Source organism: Neoarius graeffei, chromosome 3 (genome assembly GCF_027579695.1).
Source record: "Neoarius graeffei isolate fNeoGra1 chromosome 3, fNeoGra1.pri, whole genome shotgun sequence".
Taxonomy (NCBI): Eukaryota; Metazoa; Chordata; class Actinopteri; order Siluriformes; family Ariidae; genus Neoarius; species Neoarius graeffei.
The window spans coordinates 87,503,421-87,519,648 of record NC_083571.1 but is presented as its reverse complement, the minus strand read 5'-3'; the positions used below and the strand labels follow the sequence as shown (position 1 = coordinate 87,519,648).

General features: G+C 42.1%; 1 protein-coding gene across 3 annotated transcripts in view; it reads right to left on the bottom strand.

Annotated features, from left to right (window-relative positions):
* The window catches only part of usp24 (ubiquitin specific peptidase 24), a 278,284-nt gene extending 270,146 nt beyond the window's left edge, over positions 1 to 8,138 (bottom strand). For all 3 annotated transcript variants that reach the window (XM_060917596.1, XM_060917597.1, XM_060917598.1), the window contains exon 1: positions 7,743 to 8,138. In XM_060917596.1, the coding sequence (XP_060773579.1) occupies positions 7,743 to 8,027 (285 nt within the window). In that variant the 5' untranslated portion in view covers positions 8,028 to 8,138. The remainder of the gene's footprint in view (positions 1 to 7,742) is intronic.
* Positions 8,139 to 16,228: the final 8,090 nt, after the last annotated feature.

Sequence of the window (16,228 nt, the reverse complement as noted above, 5' to 3'; positions counted from 1 at the left end):
AAATATGACCTAAAACATCATCAGATTTCCACACGAGTCCTAAAAATAGATAAAGAGAACCCAGTTAAACAAATGAGAAAAATATTATACTTGGTCATTTATTTATTGAGGAAAATGATCCAATATTACATATCTGTGAGTGGCAAAAGTATGTGAACCTTTGCTTTCAGTATCTGGTGTGACCCCCTTGTGCAGCAATAACTGCAACTAAACATTTCCGGTAACTGTTGATCAGTCCTGCACACCGGCTTGGAGGAATTTTAGCCCATTCGTCCATACAGAACAGCTTCAACTCTGGGATGTTGGTGGGTTTCCTCACATGAACTGCTCGCTTCAGGTCCTTCCACAATATTTCAACTGGATTAAGGTCAGGACTTTGACTTGGCCATTCCAAAACATTAACTTGATTCTTCTTTAACCATTCTTTGTTAGAATGACTTGTGTGCTTAGGGTCGTTGTCTTGCTGCATGACCCACCTTCTCTTGAGATTCAGTTCATGGACAGATGTCTTGACATTTTCCTTTAGAATTCGCTGGTATAATTCAGAATTCATTGTTCCATCAATGATGGCAAGCCGTCCTGGCCCAGATGCAGCAAAACGGGCCCAAACCATGATACTACCACCACCATGTTTCACAGATGGGATAAGGTACTTATGCTGGAATGCAGTGTTTTCCTTTCTCCAAACATAATGCTTCTCATTTAAACCAGAAAGTTCTATTTTGGTCTCATCCATCCACAAAACATTTTTCCAATAGCCTTCTGGCTTGTCCACGTGATCTTTAGCAAACTGCAGACGAGCAGCAATGTTCTTTTTGGAGAGCAGTGGCTTTCTCCTTGCAACCCTGCCATGCACACCATTGTTGTTCAGTGTTCTCCTGATGGTGGACTCATGAACATTAACATTAGCCAATGTGAGAGAGGTCTTCAGTTGCTTAGAAGTTACCCTGGGGTCCTTTGTGACCTCGCCGACTATTACATGCCTTGCTCTTGGAGTGATCTTTGTTGGTTGCCCACTCCTGGGGAGGGTAACAGTGGTCTTGAATTTCCTCCATTTGTACACAGTCTGTCTGACTGTGGATTGGTGGAGTCCAAACTCTTTAGAGATGGTTTTGTAACCTTTTCCAGCCTGATGAGCATCAACAACGCTTTTTCTGAGCTCCTCAGAAATCTCCTTTGTTCGTGCCATGATACACTTCCACAAACATGTGTTGTGAAGATCAGACTTTGATAGATCCCTGTTCTTTAAATAAAACAGGGTGCCCACTCACACCTGATTGTCATCCCACTGATTGAAAACACCTGACTTTAATTTCACCTTCAAATTAACTGCTAATCGTAAAGGTTCACATACTTTTGCCACTCACAGATATGTAATATTGGATCATTTTCCTCAATAAATAAAATGACCAAGTATAGTATTTTTGTCTCATTTGTTTAACTGGGTTCTCTTTATCTACTTTTAGGACTTGTGTGAAAATCTGGTGATGTTTTAGGTCATATTTATGCAGAAATATAGAAAATTGTAAAGGGTTCACAAACTTTCAAGCACCACTGTATAGATGAGGCGAGGCGCATAAGGCTTCAGAAATTCTCGTAATTCGTAATTCTTCTTCTTCTGGGTTTACGGTGTTTACAGATCCCAGCGTGCTCGCGGGGCGTGTGTGGGCATGTGAGGACACTCCTCCTCACCAATCAGTGCACAGGGGAGTGTCTCCTCACGCCCCTAGCCCCACTCAGCTCGGTTTGGCTCGCTTCAGCCCCACTCCAAAACCGTGCGAGTTTTGGGGGCTGAGTAGGGCTGAAGCGAGCTGAGTCGTGCTGCTCTGAGGTAGTCAAAACGCGAGCCGTGTCGGGCTGAAGTGAGCTGAAAAAGGGTAGTGGAAAAGGGCCATTAGACTGCTGTCATTGGGCCTAGTCAGAATTTACCAGCCCAGTATGATTGGAGATTTATGATCATACTTGATCCACAAATAAATTGTTTTCACTTTATCTGGATGAATATTGATTTGTTTGAGTGAGACTCATCATGATTATGATTTCCGATGTTTCGGTGGTCTTTCTTGTCAGGATCACTGGAGTGCTTTCCAGTTTGTAGGAAGAAGGTAAGTTGGGTCATCTTTCTTTTGAAAATGGCGAATCGCTGGTCTCGTGCCTCTTTGGACTGTGTTTTGCTGATCTTCATTTTGTGACTGGGAAATTATTGTTTCCTCATCCATATGCAACAGCTTGTCTACTGATAATCAAATCTCACAACTGTAGTCACAATTCGGGTTCTATTAGTCCACAAATGTGTTGAAATGCTCGGTACAAAATCGCAGCAAGAAATGGTCAATTTAAGGCCAATTTATGCTGACAACGCAGTCCTCGCAGATGGCCTCGCAGACAGCGTCTGCGTAGCCCCCCACCTTCGCAGACGCTCTGCGCGCACCTCCCAAAAATTGTGACCACCGCAGAAGCCTCGCAGACAGCGTCGCAGACAAGAGAGCTCTGATTGGTCCACTCTACATCCGCTGTACACGCACTTCCGCTTCCCTACTTTCCCGGTTTGGTTTGTTTTCACGACAGCCATTTTTAAAAACACGAGCGAAGATGGAGCAGCACGAAGAGCGGTTGATCGAGGAAGTACGTACATCTATACGACTCCAGTTCTAGTCATTATAAGTAACCGGAGGATAAACACTCCACTAACCACACCCACCAACTACTCCTAGTGATTTCGCGACTTCGCGCCCCCTTGCGTTGTGGCGGTGAATAACATCGCGCACGCCTATTACTCCCCGCTCAACGATAAATTACAACTGTCTGCAAAAAGCTATCTGCGAAAGCCTTGTCGCAAGAGCATGCAGAGGCCCTTAGACTTCCCAGAAGTTGACCGGGGGAGAAAAAAAAAAAAAAAATTATATATATATATATATATATATATATATATATATATATATATATATCGGTCTGCGCATGCGCATGGTTATACCAGCGCACGATCAGACCGTAACACCGGGCCGGAAAACAGGTTTCCAAAGTGCAATTTATTTTCTCCCTCTCTTTCTTTCCAGCTACATAATACACTTTTTCTGAAAATAAAAAAAAATTAGAATGGCTTAAGGGTTGTTTTACAATCAGGGTACAAAGTTTGTGTCACAGGGGTCCAAAATTCAAATTGATTCAAACTGGTTCTTGTACCAGTTTTTAAGTGAAGGACGAGTTAAAGAACAGATTTCAGGTAATTTTTTGACGTGTGTATGGTAGTTTTGTGTAATCTGCTATAAGATGGGAGAAACAAATGAAGTGATTCTCGGAGAGGACTTTTTTTTTTTTGACAATTCAGAATCCACGACTTCCATAGTGCTTTTAAATATAAGGCTGTAAGCTTTGTGTTAGTTGTCTCTAATATTTATGTCCCAATATCTTGACCACATTTTAGGATGAAAATAATCATTTTAGATATGTTATTTTATATTGAAAAATTAGCTGTCTCCGAGAGGACTTTTTTTTGACACAATTACATACTAATTTGATCAAAATAGTCTGAAAACTTACTGGCATTCAACATTAAAACTTAACTATGTTTCCAATGATATGGAACCAAATATTTGTTTTATGGTATAAAGAATGATTTAAGTGCATCCCTTTTGGAGCTACCTGTGGTCAAAAAAGCACTTTTTCTAAATGACACAAGTAATTTTGCTAAATATGACATATATTGCCATACATTCACCAAAAATAACGTTAACACCAATTTTTTTTTTTTTTTTTGCATGGTAAATAGAGCTATCACAGGGCTGCAATAAAGAACCAAGGACTACTAGACTGACAGTTTTTATGCCCAGGCCATCAGGCTTTGAACCACGGATTATATTAGCAATTTTGCACAAGACATTGCACAGTATATCTACCTCTATGTTTGCACATTGTTTGTTTGCCTCTTTTTTTTTTTTAAATGTTATCTTCATTTTTCATTCTACTTTTATATTTTGCATTCCATATGCACTTTATATTTTATATTTCATATATATGCGGCGGCACGGTGGTGTAGTGGTTAGCGCTGTCGCCTCACAGCAAGAAGGTCCAGGTTCGAGCCCCGTGGCCGGCGAGGGCCTTTCTGTGTGGAGTTTGCATGTTCTCCCTGTGTCCGCGTGGGTTTCCTCCGGGTGCTCCGGTTTCCCCCACAGTCCAAAGACATGCAGGTTAGGTTAACTGGTGACTCTAAATTGACCGTAGGTGTGAATGTGAGTGTGAATGGTTGTCTGTGTCTATGTGTCGCCCTGTGATGACCTGGCGACTTGTCCAGGGTGTACCCTAGCCTGGCTAACGCGACTTCAAAGCTCTCCGAGCTATTGGTCTGGCCAAGATATTAAGCCCAACCGTTTCCCAGAGCCCGTGGTTGACCCGCCTCCCTGAAATGCCTCAGTTTGCTACTGGTCGAAGCCAGAAAAGGCTGTGACGAAGCTTAAACCAATCACATCACTCTTTCCTCTGATGTATGCGACGCGACGGGGCTAACTGGTAGATTAAACTCTTACCGAAGCCGGTCGGGAGCAAGGCGAAAACGTCCTTCCTTTCAATAAATACCTCCAGGGCTGCTCTTTTCAATGAGAACTTCCCGTTGAATGCTTTCAATACAGCATCTACCGCTGTGTTAAAGGCTTGCCGCTGCTCCATGTTCGTGATGTGAATGAAGCGCTTCCGGCATAGATTCTGTAAACAATCTATGGCTTCCGGTCGCAGTTCTACTACGTCAGTGCCTTGAACACGCCTCTACCCAGGGCCGTTGGAGATGCTCAAAGTTGATTGGTTCCCGATTTTTCGGGAGCTTGGAAGAGCTGTAGATAGCTTGCCTGGCCAGACTAGGTGTACCCTAGCCTGGGAAATCCCATGCTGCTTTGCACAATCGTTCCGATCTGAAAAGACAGCATGGAAACTATGGTCTAAAGGCTTGCCCGAGTTAGGGAGCCAATCAGAGAGTGGGGAGGGGTGGAAAGACGGTGACGCGTACTACTCGACAAAGGGAAGCTTGTACAACCCCGATTCCAAAAAAGTTGGGACAAAGTACAAATTGTAAATAAAAACGGAATGCAATGATGTGGAAGTTTCAAAATTCCATATTTTATTCAGAATAGAACATAGATGACATATCAAATGTTTAAACTGAGAAAATGTATCATTTAAAGAGAAAAATTAGATGATTTTAAATTTCATGACAACACATCTCAAAAAAGTTGGGACAAGGCCATGTTTACCACTGTGAGACATCCCCTTTTCTCTTTACAACAGTCTGTAAACGTCTGGGGACTGAGGAGACAAGTTGCTCAAGTTTAGGGATAGGAATGTTAACCCATTCTTGTCTAATGTAGGATTCTAGTTGCTCAACTGTCTTAGGTCTTTTTTGTCGTATCTAACGTTTTATGATGTGCCAAATGTTTTCTATGGGTGAAAGATCTGGACTGCAGGCTGGCCAGTTCAGTACCCGGACCCTTCTTCTACGCAGCCATGATGCTGTAATTGATGCAGTATGTGGTTTGGCATTGTCATGTTGGAAAATGCAAGGTCTTCCCTGAAAGAGACGTCGTCTGGATGGGAGCATATGTTGCTCTAGAACTTGGATATACCTTTCAGCATTGATGGGGTCTTTCCAGATGTGTAAGCTGCCCATGCCACACGCACTAATGCAACCCCATACCATCAGAGATGCAGGCTTCTGAACTGAGCACCGATAACAACTTGGGTCATCCTTCTCCTCTTTAGTCCGAATGACACGGCGTCCCTGATTTCCATAAAGAACTTCAAATTTTGATTCGTCTGACCACAGAACAGTTTCCCACTTTGCCACAGTCCATTTTAAATGAGCCTTGGCCCAGAGAAGACGTCTGCGCTTCTGGATCATGTTTAGATACGGCTTCTTCTTTGAACTATAGAGTTTTAGCTGGCAACGGCGGATGACACGGTGAATTGTGTTCACAGATAATGTTCTCTGGAAATATTCCTGAGCCCATTTTGTGATTTCCAATACAGAAGCATGCCTGTATGTGATGCAGTGCCGTCTAAGGGCCCGAAGATCACGGGCACCCAGTATGGTTTTCTGGTCTTGACCCTTACGCACAGAGATTCTTCCAGATTCTCTGAATCTTTTGATGATATTATGCACTGTAGATTATGATATGTTCAAACTCTTTGCAATTTTACACTGTCGAACTCCTTTCTGATATTGCTCCACTATTTGTCGGCGCAGAATTAGGGGGATTGGTGATCCTCTTCCCATCTTTACTTCTGAGAGCCGCTGCCACTCCAAGATGCTCTTTTTATACCCAGTCATGTTAATGACCTATTGACAATTGACCTAATGAGTTGCAATTTGGTCCTCCAGCTGTTCCTTTTTTGTACCTTTAACTTTTCCAGCCTCTTATTGCCCCTGTCCCAACTTTTTTGAGATGTGTTGCTGTCATGAAATTTCAAATGAGCCAATATTTGGCACGAAATTTCAAAATGTCTCACTTTCGACATTTGATATGTTGTCTATGTTCTATTGTGAATACAATATCAGTTTTTGAGATTTGTAAATTATTGCATTCCGTTTTTATTTACAATTTGTACTTTGTCCCAACTTTTTTGGAATCAGGGTTGTAGTTTATTTGGGACTGTTTACGGATCACATTTAACATGGCGGCGAGCGATACGAACCAAACTTTCGATCAAGCTTTAGACACTGTTCTGAATAGTTTAGAGTGAAAGTTTGTTTTAAAAAAAGAACAGCGTTTGGCGTTAGTCTTTCTTCGCCTCTTCGTCGCTCTAACTACGTCACCGGGTACAACTGCCATGATTGGCCATGGGCTACGTATACGCCAAATGATAGACATTCGCAACGTCCAATAAACGGCCGTTGACAATCGTAAACCACACCTTCCCTACGAGAAATTCAATAGGCGGATTCCAGACCATATTTCACTTGTGATATGGTCTGGTGTTAACCAGACTAGGTGTACCCCGCCTTTCGCCCGTAGTCAGCTGGGATAGGCTCCAGCGGCTAGAGATAATGAGATGAGATGAGATAGATATATAGATTTTTTTTTCTTTTTATATTGGTAAGCGTAGTTTGGTCGGGCAGTTGCAAAATAAGAATTTCATTCCCCGATAATAAACCGCTGTGTCTGTTATTGTGTATATGACAAATAAACATCTTGAATCTTGAAGTTTATTTAGTCAAGCCTTTTGATATTGAAGATAATAAGTGTTAAATGTGATTTTTAGCTTGCGTCCCCTGATTGTAAAACAACCCTTAAAGTAATATTTTCTAGGCAATTTGCAGGAATAATTAGTGGAAAAATGTCACTTATTGCACCTTTAATTATTAGCCGAAGATTAGCCTGGAGTATTTCAGTCCCCTCTATCCTCTAGAAAAGCGAACAACCGGTTTATATCCCAGCCTCTTCCAGGTGGTCATTGGTTTTAATACCATAATGAGAAATATTTAAAGACTGAAACATTTTGGCTGCTATGGAATTGTCTTCTACACGTGTTTAGGGTCTTTCTCAGGGTGTTAGCAGGTTAGCACAAACACCACATCACACCACATCAGATCAGATCAGATCAGATCAGATCAGATCAGATCAGATCAGATTAGATTAGATTAGATTAGATCGCATCCCCTCCAGGTTGACAGTAAGGCTGATGAGCTCCATGCTAACCGACTCCATAAGCCGACAGGCGCGTTTAGAGCTCCCAGGCTTGCTTGCTTTCTTTCTTACCTCGCTTTCGACAACATCGTGGTAAGCTGGAGGAGGGTCGAAACCGCCGCCGCCGCTCCCGGTTTTCCCGCCGGTATCGCGGTCTCCGCTGGGCCCTGAGCCCGGGCTGGGGCCGCTCTCCATCGGCTCGTAGCCAAAGCCGAGTCCGGGGCTCTCGTTGGTCAGGAAAGCCACGGCCTCGTTGATGTCGTTCTTGGCCAGCCGCAGGGCTTTCCGAATGGCCACGGGATCCGGAAAGCCCATACACAAGAGCGTCGTCATGTGCTGCTCTTCCTCGGTCTCCATGACTCAGCTGTCTCGACACTACAGGCTTCAGTGAAGGAGGCGAGCAGCAGCGCAGGCTGGGAGCTGTGTGCACGCCGCCATGTTTACAGTCCGCGCTGCTCTCCTGTCACAGCCGACTCGCAGCGTCACGGGTGCAGAGCGCGAGGAGGAGGAAGACCGCTGGAGATGGGCCGTGTCCCAATCCAAACACTAGCGCACTACACACGCACACTCGGTCTCAAAATAACACTCCACCGTTGGATTGGACTCGTCATCAAACAAAGTCAACTAAGTTTCTTTCAGGCGGTTATTGGTACCTCAGCGCCATGATTGCATCTCATGCATATTCATGACATGGAGCGTCCCTTCATTTTCTGGTCAACATTTTCAATAATAAAAGTACCATTTCCAAATATTATTCATGTTCATACACGTTTTCTTACTCATTGCCTTATTTAAGTGTATCAAACAAGTATTGTATAGATAGATAGATAGATAGATAGATAGATAGATAGATAGATAGATAGATAGATAGATAGATAGATAAGTGATTCCACGCTTATGGGCACTGAAATGTATTTTTAAAAATTCACCTAAAACCATTTCTTTTTTTTACCATCAGGTCACAAAACATGTAATCTTTAATGAATGATATGTTAAAAGATAACTTTAATTTTCTGAGATGTAATAAAAACATATTTATATGCCAAAGTCAGAACGTAACAGAAGTGTTGTGGACATATATATTCTCAATTTTAACAATGTAGAATTACTTTTTGAAACATAGGAAGGTGATGTTTTAGCAAATATAATTAATAAACGGGGGCGTCGTGGCTCAGGTGGCTAAGGCGCCATACCATAAATCCGGCGGACCTGGGTTCGATTCCGACCCCAGGTCATTTCCCAATCCCTCCCCGTCTCTCTCCCACTCATTTCCTGTCCTGTCTCTACACTGTCCTATCCAATAAAGGTGAAAAAAGCCCCCCCCCAAAAAAAATATATATATATATATATATATAATTAATAAACATGTGTAGTAGAATAAACATACACATTCTTTCAATAAGATTAACATGGTATATAGCTAGATTGTAATTAATTTGTAACAGACGCGAGATGGACAATCGTAACAGAAGTAATGTAACAGACATCATTTTGGAACTCATAGGCTTGACTTTGGCATATAAATATGTTTTTATTACATCTCAGAAAATTAAAGTTATCTTTTAACATATCATTCATTAAAGATTACATGTTTTGTGACCTGATGGTAAAAAAAGAAATGGTTTTAGGTGAATAAGTTCATGTCCCCATTTCAGTACCCATAAGCATGGAATCACTCATATATATATATATATATATATATATATATATATATATATATATATATATATATATATATATATATCAGGGGCGATTTCTCAGAGACAACAAGGGAAGCCGAGCTTCCCCTAAAATTCTCTCCCCAAACTGCGGCGTCTACGACGTTGAATTCTCATTAAAACAATAACTTGCATAACATAATATATGCCCAAGATTGTATTTACGTTCATAACTATCCTGTAACTTATTTGAGTGATGTCTGACAAACTTGCAGTTCGCTACGAGAATCACCTTTGCTGCCAGGCTGTAACCAGTGTTGCCAGATACTGCTGATGTTTTCCAGCCAAAATATGTTCAAAACCCGCCAAAATGCACTTAAAACCGCCCAATCTGGCAACACTGGCTGTAACCTTTCTTATTTCAATGGGCTCTATGGCTGGCAGCCGGGTATCCATTGCAGTCTATGAGAGGGCTCTGAACAGCCAATTTCAGCTAGTTGTTATTGGTTAAAATCGACAAAATCGTCACTTCCAGGGAAGCCGGGCTTCTCTGGGACTAAACGAGACAGTGGGAGGGACAAGAAGCCGGGCTGATGAAGGATTATTGGAGGTAGTGTTTGAAAGACATGAGGAGGGCGGGCTCTGTACTTCGGCGTCGGCGAGGAACATGGAAGTATGATCAGTCAGTCCCCAGCGAATGTCGAGAAAGTGTAGTCGTGTGCAAAAGTGCTGTCCGACTTTCTTTACATATAAACGTTTCTTCTCATTGATGTCTCTGTACATTACTCTGTAAATAAATGTAAATATTACTCGTTGTGCTCCGTTAACTTTCATCCATTCTATCAGTTTGATCATTGGCGAATTCACTCGTTTATTTCATTTGTAGTTCAATCTGGTTGTAGGCTAGCTTGAGCCTTATTGGGATCTGCAGTGCTAGCTGCTAACAGAAATTGGTGAAGTCTCTGGAAAGCACAACCAGCTGGTATGACAGGGTCACAGACCATTTTCTGGAAAAGGAGCGGAGGGCAGAATTTGTGTATAAATAGTGTGCATCATATAATGTTCATGAATCTGAAGTGTGTACATTGTTCAGTAATGTTAAGAGAATGGTGGGCTCTGTGTTATAGGTTATACCTGGGTATAATATTCAAGGTTCTGTGTGTTGCATAGCCTACCTGGTTATGAATTTCCAGACTGTGTTGCAGAAGATGTTCAAGGATGTGTTGCACAGCTGGGTGTTGTGTTAAAGACTCTGTGTTGCATATCAGGGTATGATGTTCAAGGCTCTTCGTTGAATAGCCAGTGATTTTTGGATGTTTGATATTTTTGATTAAGGATATGAGGCACTAGCCTGGCAAGCCAGACTATAACATGAAATGTACAAGCAAAAATACTTTCTGCCACTAGGTAGGGTTGTCTAGTTCACTATGCTAATGGGGCACACCTTTCTATGCTTTGATATCCCGCCTACAGGTTTTACGATGAATGCGTAAAATGGGCTTCCCCTGTTTTAAAAACCAGCAGCCGCCACTGATATATATACACAACAGGGCGGCACGGGGGTGTAGTGGTTAGCGCTGTCGCCTCACAGCAAGAAGGTCCGGGTTCGAGCCCCGTGGCCGGCGAGGGCCTTTCTGTGCTGAGTTTGCATGTTCTCCTCGTGTCCGTATGGGTTTCCTCCGGGTGCTCCGGTTTCCCCCACAGTCCAAAGACATGCAGGTTAGGTTAACTGGTGACTCTAATGCCGCTTTCCACTACCAGCGTGGCTGAGTTGGGCTGAGCCGTGCGGTGCTGAGTTGGGCTGAGTCGAGCTGAGTGGGGCTGTTGGAGTTGCATTTCGACTACAACCGCGCTGAACCGTGCTGGCTGGAAGTGGGTGGACACATTGGGTGGAGTTAGCGAAAGTGGGTGGACGTCAGGTGATGTCGTTATGCGGTGCAAACAGTGACATCAGTGACCTTTTAAGCAGTAGTCTCACAACCCGGAGAGTAAACAATAAACATGGAGGACATGGAGTCGTTAGTGTTGCTGGTCTTGGTGCTGTGGCTTGTTGTCGCCGACAACGCCAACAGATACTGGCAAGAGCGTATAGATGAGGCGAGGCGCATAAGGCTTCATAATTCTCGTAATTCTCCTTCTTCCGGGTTTACGGTGTTTACAGATCCCAGCGTGCTCGCGGGGCGTGTGTGGGCATGTGAGGACACTCCTCCTCACCAATCAGTGCACAGGGGAGTGTCTCCTCACACCCCTAGCCTCACTCAGCTAGGTTTGGCTCGCTTCAGCCCCACTCCAAAACCGTGCGAGTTTTGGGGGCTGAGCAGGGCTGAAGCGAGCTGAGTCGTACTGTTCTTAGATAGTCGAAACGCGAGCCGTGTCGGGCTGAAGTGAGCTGAAGCGAGCTGAAGTGAGCCGAAAAAGGGTAGTGGAAAAGGGCCATAAATTGACCGTGAGTGTGAATGTGAGTGTGAATGGTTGTCTGTGTCTATGTGTCAGCCCTGTGATGACCTGGCGACTTGTCCAGGGTGTATCCCGCCTTTCGCCCGTAGTCAGCTGGGATAGGCTCCAGCTTGCCTGCGACCCTGTAGAACAGGATAAAGCGGCTAGAGATAATGAGATGAGATGAGATATATACAACAAAAAAAACATGTGAAGTAGCCCAACATTTTAATCAGTCTCCACATAATTTGAATGATTTTGAATTCATTTGTACAGAAACAATAGTTAACACTGCTCAAGATAGTTTAGACAATGTGCTTCTAAATAGGGAAGCATACTGGATGTCGCAATTGATTACTTTAGCCCCTTATGGGTTAAACAAGCGAAAAGAATATAAATCTAAAAATCACATTCTTTTTAATAAATTGTAATAAATATTGAATTATTAAATTGTGTAATGAATAGTTTTTTTTCTTTGTCTTTTATTTTGAAGTGTATAGAATTCACATTTGTATATATAAGACCACGCCCATAGCACCATGTTGTTTTTTTGACACTGAAGAAGGCCGAATAGTCCGGGAGCCAAAGGCCCAAATTTGGCTGAACCTGGCTTCGTCGGTTAAAGTTTTTTTTTTTGCTGTTTGTTGTTGTCCAAGGTCTACTCATTAAGATAAGAGAGGGTGCCCGGTGATATCCCTTGGGCAATTCCGGATATTGGCCCTTTATTGTTGGATGTGCTGCAGTCATAGCCTAAATTCTGACATTTTGACATTCTTCACTTTATGTTCACCAAAGTCTATATATCATACTTATTTTTGTGTTTGTTAACATCATAGGATGAGTTTAAGGCCTGGGGGTGGGGTTCCAGCCATGGTTGGGGGTGTGGCCATGCAATTGGGGGCGGGGCTTATACCAAAAAGCCCTTTATTACTCTATTACTTTGGTTGTTAATGCGAGCCTTAAATTATTAGGCATACACTCCATTGTCATCCTTGTGTTTACTTCTGCAGGGGGATATGAGGGACACAATTAGCTAATTCAAGCCAACTTGTGTAGCTATCTTGCTAACTCTGTCAATCACACTGCCCCCAAAAGATCACAGCACGCATAAGCTAAGCAGAGAAACTATTTGACTGTAATCATGAAAGAGCAGTGACATGTACTCACTGCTCACCAGTGAACTAGACCCATAGTTTCACAACACTGGCTAGCACACCCAACTCTCACCTAGTAAATGCTAGTCACTGATTTTTTTAAGCTAATACATTAAGCTAATAGATTGCTTATTTTAACGATATTGACTGTTGAAATAGTAATGTCCCTGGTTCCCTAGTAAAATTCAGGGCATTGTCCCCGATTATCATCTCAAAAGTCTGTTAACCTTACCCTCACCCCCACTCCAAACCACACTGCTTGTGGACTGAGAGTCATGTGCACTAGCCAGTCCACTGACTAGCACGACTTTTAAAACGTTGGGCAGTAAGGTTTCCTTAAGCTAATACATTAAGCTAATAGATTGCTTATTTTTACGATATTGACTGTTGAAATAGTAATGTTCCTGGTTCCCTAGTAAAATTCAGGGCATTGTCCCCGATTCACCCCCACTCCAAACCACACTGCTCTTCCACTGACTAGCACGACTTTTAAAACGTTGGGGAGTAAGGTTTACTTAACATTCTCCTCTGTACTAGCTGGCATCCAGTACATAAGCATATTTTTACAGACACTAAGCAATGGCAAAGGGTTTAGAGGTTTTTTTTTTTCATCTGAACGCTTAGTTCTTTCCTTAAATAGTTTTTGTGTTTTGTGTGTGTGTTTGCATACTGTATGTAATTATTTTACATAATTATTGCTCATTAGTGTGTGTGCATGTGTATGTGTGTGCGTGTGCATGCATGCATGCACGTACATGCTTTATGTACTGTAGTTCTTGTATCAAAATTGTTAATTTTGCAAATTTATGAAAGGGTCAATTATACGTTTGACTAATTTGAATGACAGTAAAGCGTGAATACTGTACAGCCAATTTGGTTAATTGAAAATCAGTATCTTTTGCTATTCTTGTGTGTGTGTGTGTGTGTGTGTGTGTGTGTGTGTGTGTGTGTGTGCGCATGCTGTATATGCCATTTTGCATGCTTGATATATTGGATACTGTAGTTTTACATAGTGGATCACTGGTGTGAGTGTATATGCATGCTGTATATAGTTCTATTGCATGCTGTATATAGTTCTTTTACATAGTGGATCACTGGTGTGAATGTATATGCATGCTGTATATATTTCTATTTCATGCTGTATATACAGTAGTTCTTTTACATAGTGGATCACTGGTGTGAGTGTATGCATGCTGTATATAGTTCTATTGCATGCTGTAATTCTTTTACATAGTGGATCACTGGTGTGAGTGTATACATGCTGTATATAGTTTGTTTACATAGTGGATCACTGGTGTGAGTGTATACATGCTGTATATAGTTTGTTTACATAGTGGATCATTGGTGTGAGTGTATGCATGCCGTATATAGTTCTTTTACATAGTTATTGGTCATTAGTGTGTGTGTGTGCATGCTGTATATAGTTCTTTTGCATGCTGTATAGTTCTTACATAGATATTGATCATTATTTTGTATTAACTGTAGAGTTTATGTAATACTTGTATAAAAATCGCTAATTTGGAAAAGTTATGAAAGGGTTAATTAATCCACATTTGATGTATTTGAATGACAAATATAGAGAAAAATGTGAATACCTATCAGATACAGCCAACTTGGTGCATTTAATATCAGTATTTACACTGATATTATTTTTTTTGTATTTTCTTCCATTATTTGGGCATATAGGGCATTAAAGGGTTAATATATTAAATTGCCCAAGGGATATCACCGGGCACCCTCTTAAATCTTGAAGAGCTACCTCAAATCTATAAGATAAAGCAAAAAAAAAAAACTTTAACCAAAAATTCCGGGTCCGACCCCATGGCTCCCGGACTACAAGGCCGAAACATTTGTCGAGAATAAATTTTTAATAATGTTCAAAAGTTGGGTGTCAGAGTGAAATTCTTCTATTCTACATTATCAACAAAGAAATTAATGAAGAGTTTACACTTATTTGTGTGTTTATTTCATGTAGAAGTTGAGAAGCAATATCCACTAGCTCAAAAAATTAGAATATTGTGAAAAAGTTCAATATTTTCCATCAGTTATTTAAGAAAGTGAAAATGTTATATATTATAGACTCATTACTCATAAACTAAAATGTTTCAAGCATTTTTCTATTTTAATTTTATTCAGTATGGCATACAGTACAAAAACATAAAAAAAAAAAACCATCTCAGGGCGGCATTGTGGTGTAGTGGTTAGCACTGTCGCCTCACAGCAAGAAGGTCTGGGTTCGAGCCCCGTGGCCGGCGAGGGCCTTTCTGTGTGGAGTTTGCATGTTCTCCCCGTGTCCGTGTGGGTTTCCTCCGGGTGCTCCGGTTTCCCCCACAGTCCAAAGACATGCAGGTTAGGTTAACTGGTGACTCTAAATTGACCGTAGGTGTGAATGTGAGTGTGAATGGTTGTCTGTGTCTATGTGTCAGCCCTGTGATGACCTGGCGACTTGTCCAGGGTGTACCCTGCCTTTCGCCCGTAGTCAGCTGGGATAGGCTCCAGCTTGCCTGCGACCCTGTAGAACAGGATAAAGCGGCTAGAGATAATGAGATGAGATGAAAATCCCATCTCAAAATATTAGAATATTTCATTTCGAGTTTGAGTAAAACAGTATGAACACAGTGTATCTCTCGGTCAAGTTCAGTACACACAACCACAATCATGGGGAAGACTGCTGACTTGACTGTTGTCCAGAAGATGATCACTGATGCCCTCCACAAGGAGGGTAAGCCACAAAAGGTCATTGCTGAAAAGGGTGGCTGGAAAAGGTGCGCAAGCAACAGGGATGGCCGCAGTCTTGAGAGGATTGTCAAGAAAAGTTGATTCAAGAACTTGGGAGAGCTTCACAAGGAGTGGACTGAGGCTGGTGTCAGTGTATCAAGACCCATCACGAACAGACATCTTCAAGAAAGGGGATACAACTTTCGCATTCCTAATATCAAGCTACTCCTGAGCCAGAGACAATGTCAGAAGTGTCTTATCTGGGCTAAGGAGAGAAAGAAATGGACTGTTGCTCAGTGGTCCAAAGTCCTCTTTTCAGATGAAAGTACATTTTGCATTTAATTTGGAAATCACGGTTCTAGAGTCTGGAGGAAGAGTGGAGAGGCACAGAATCCAAGGTGCTTGAAGCAAAAATACAGATACGACCCAAAATACAGATACGCTGAAGGCCACTATCAAAGCAACCTGGGCTTCAATAACACCTCAGCAGTGCCACAGACTGATCACCTCCATGCCACACCGCATTGATACAGTAATTCATGGTAAAGGAGCCCCAACCAAGTATTGAGTGTATAAATGAATATACTTTTCA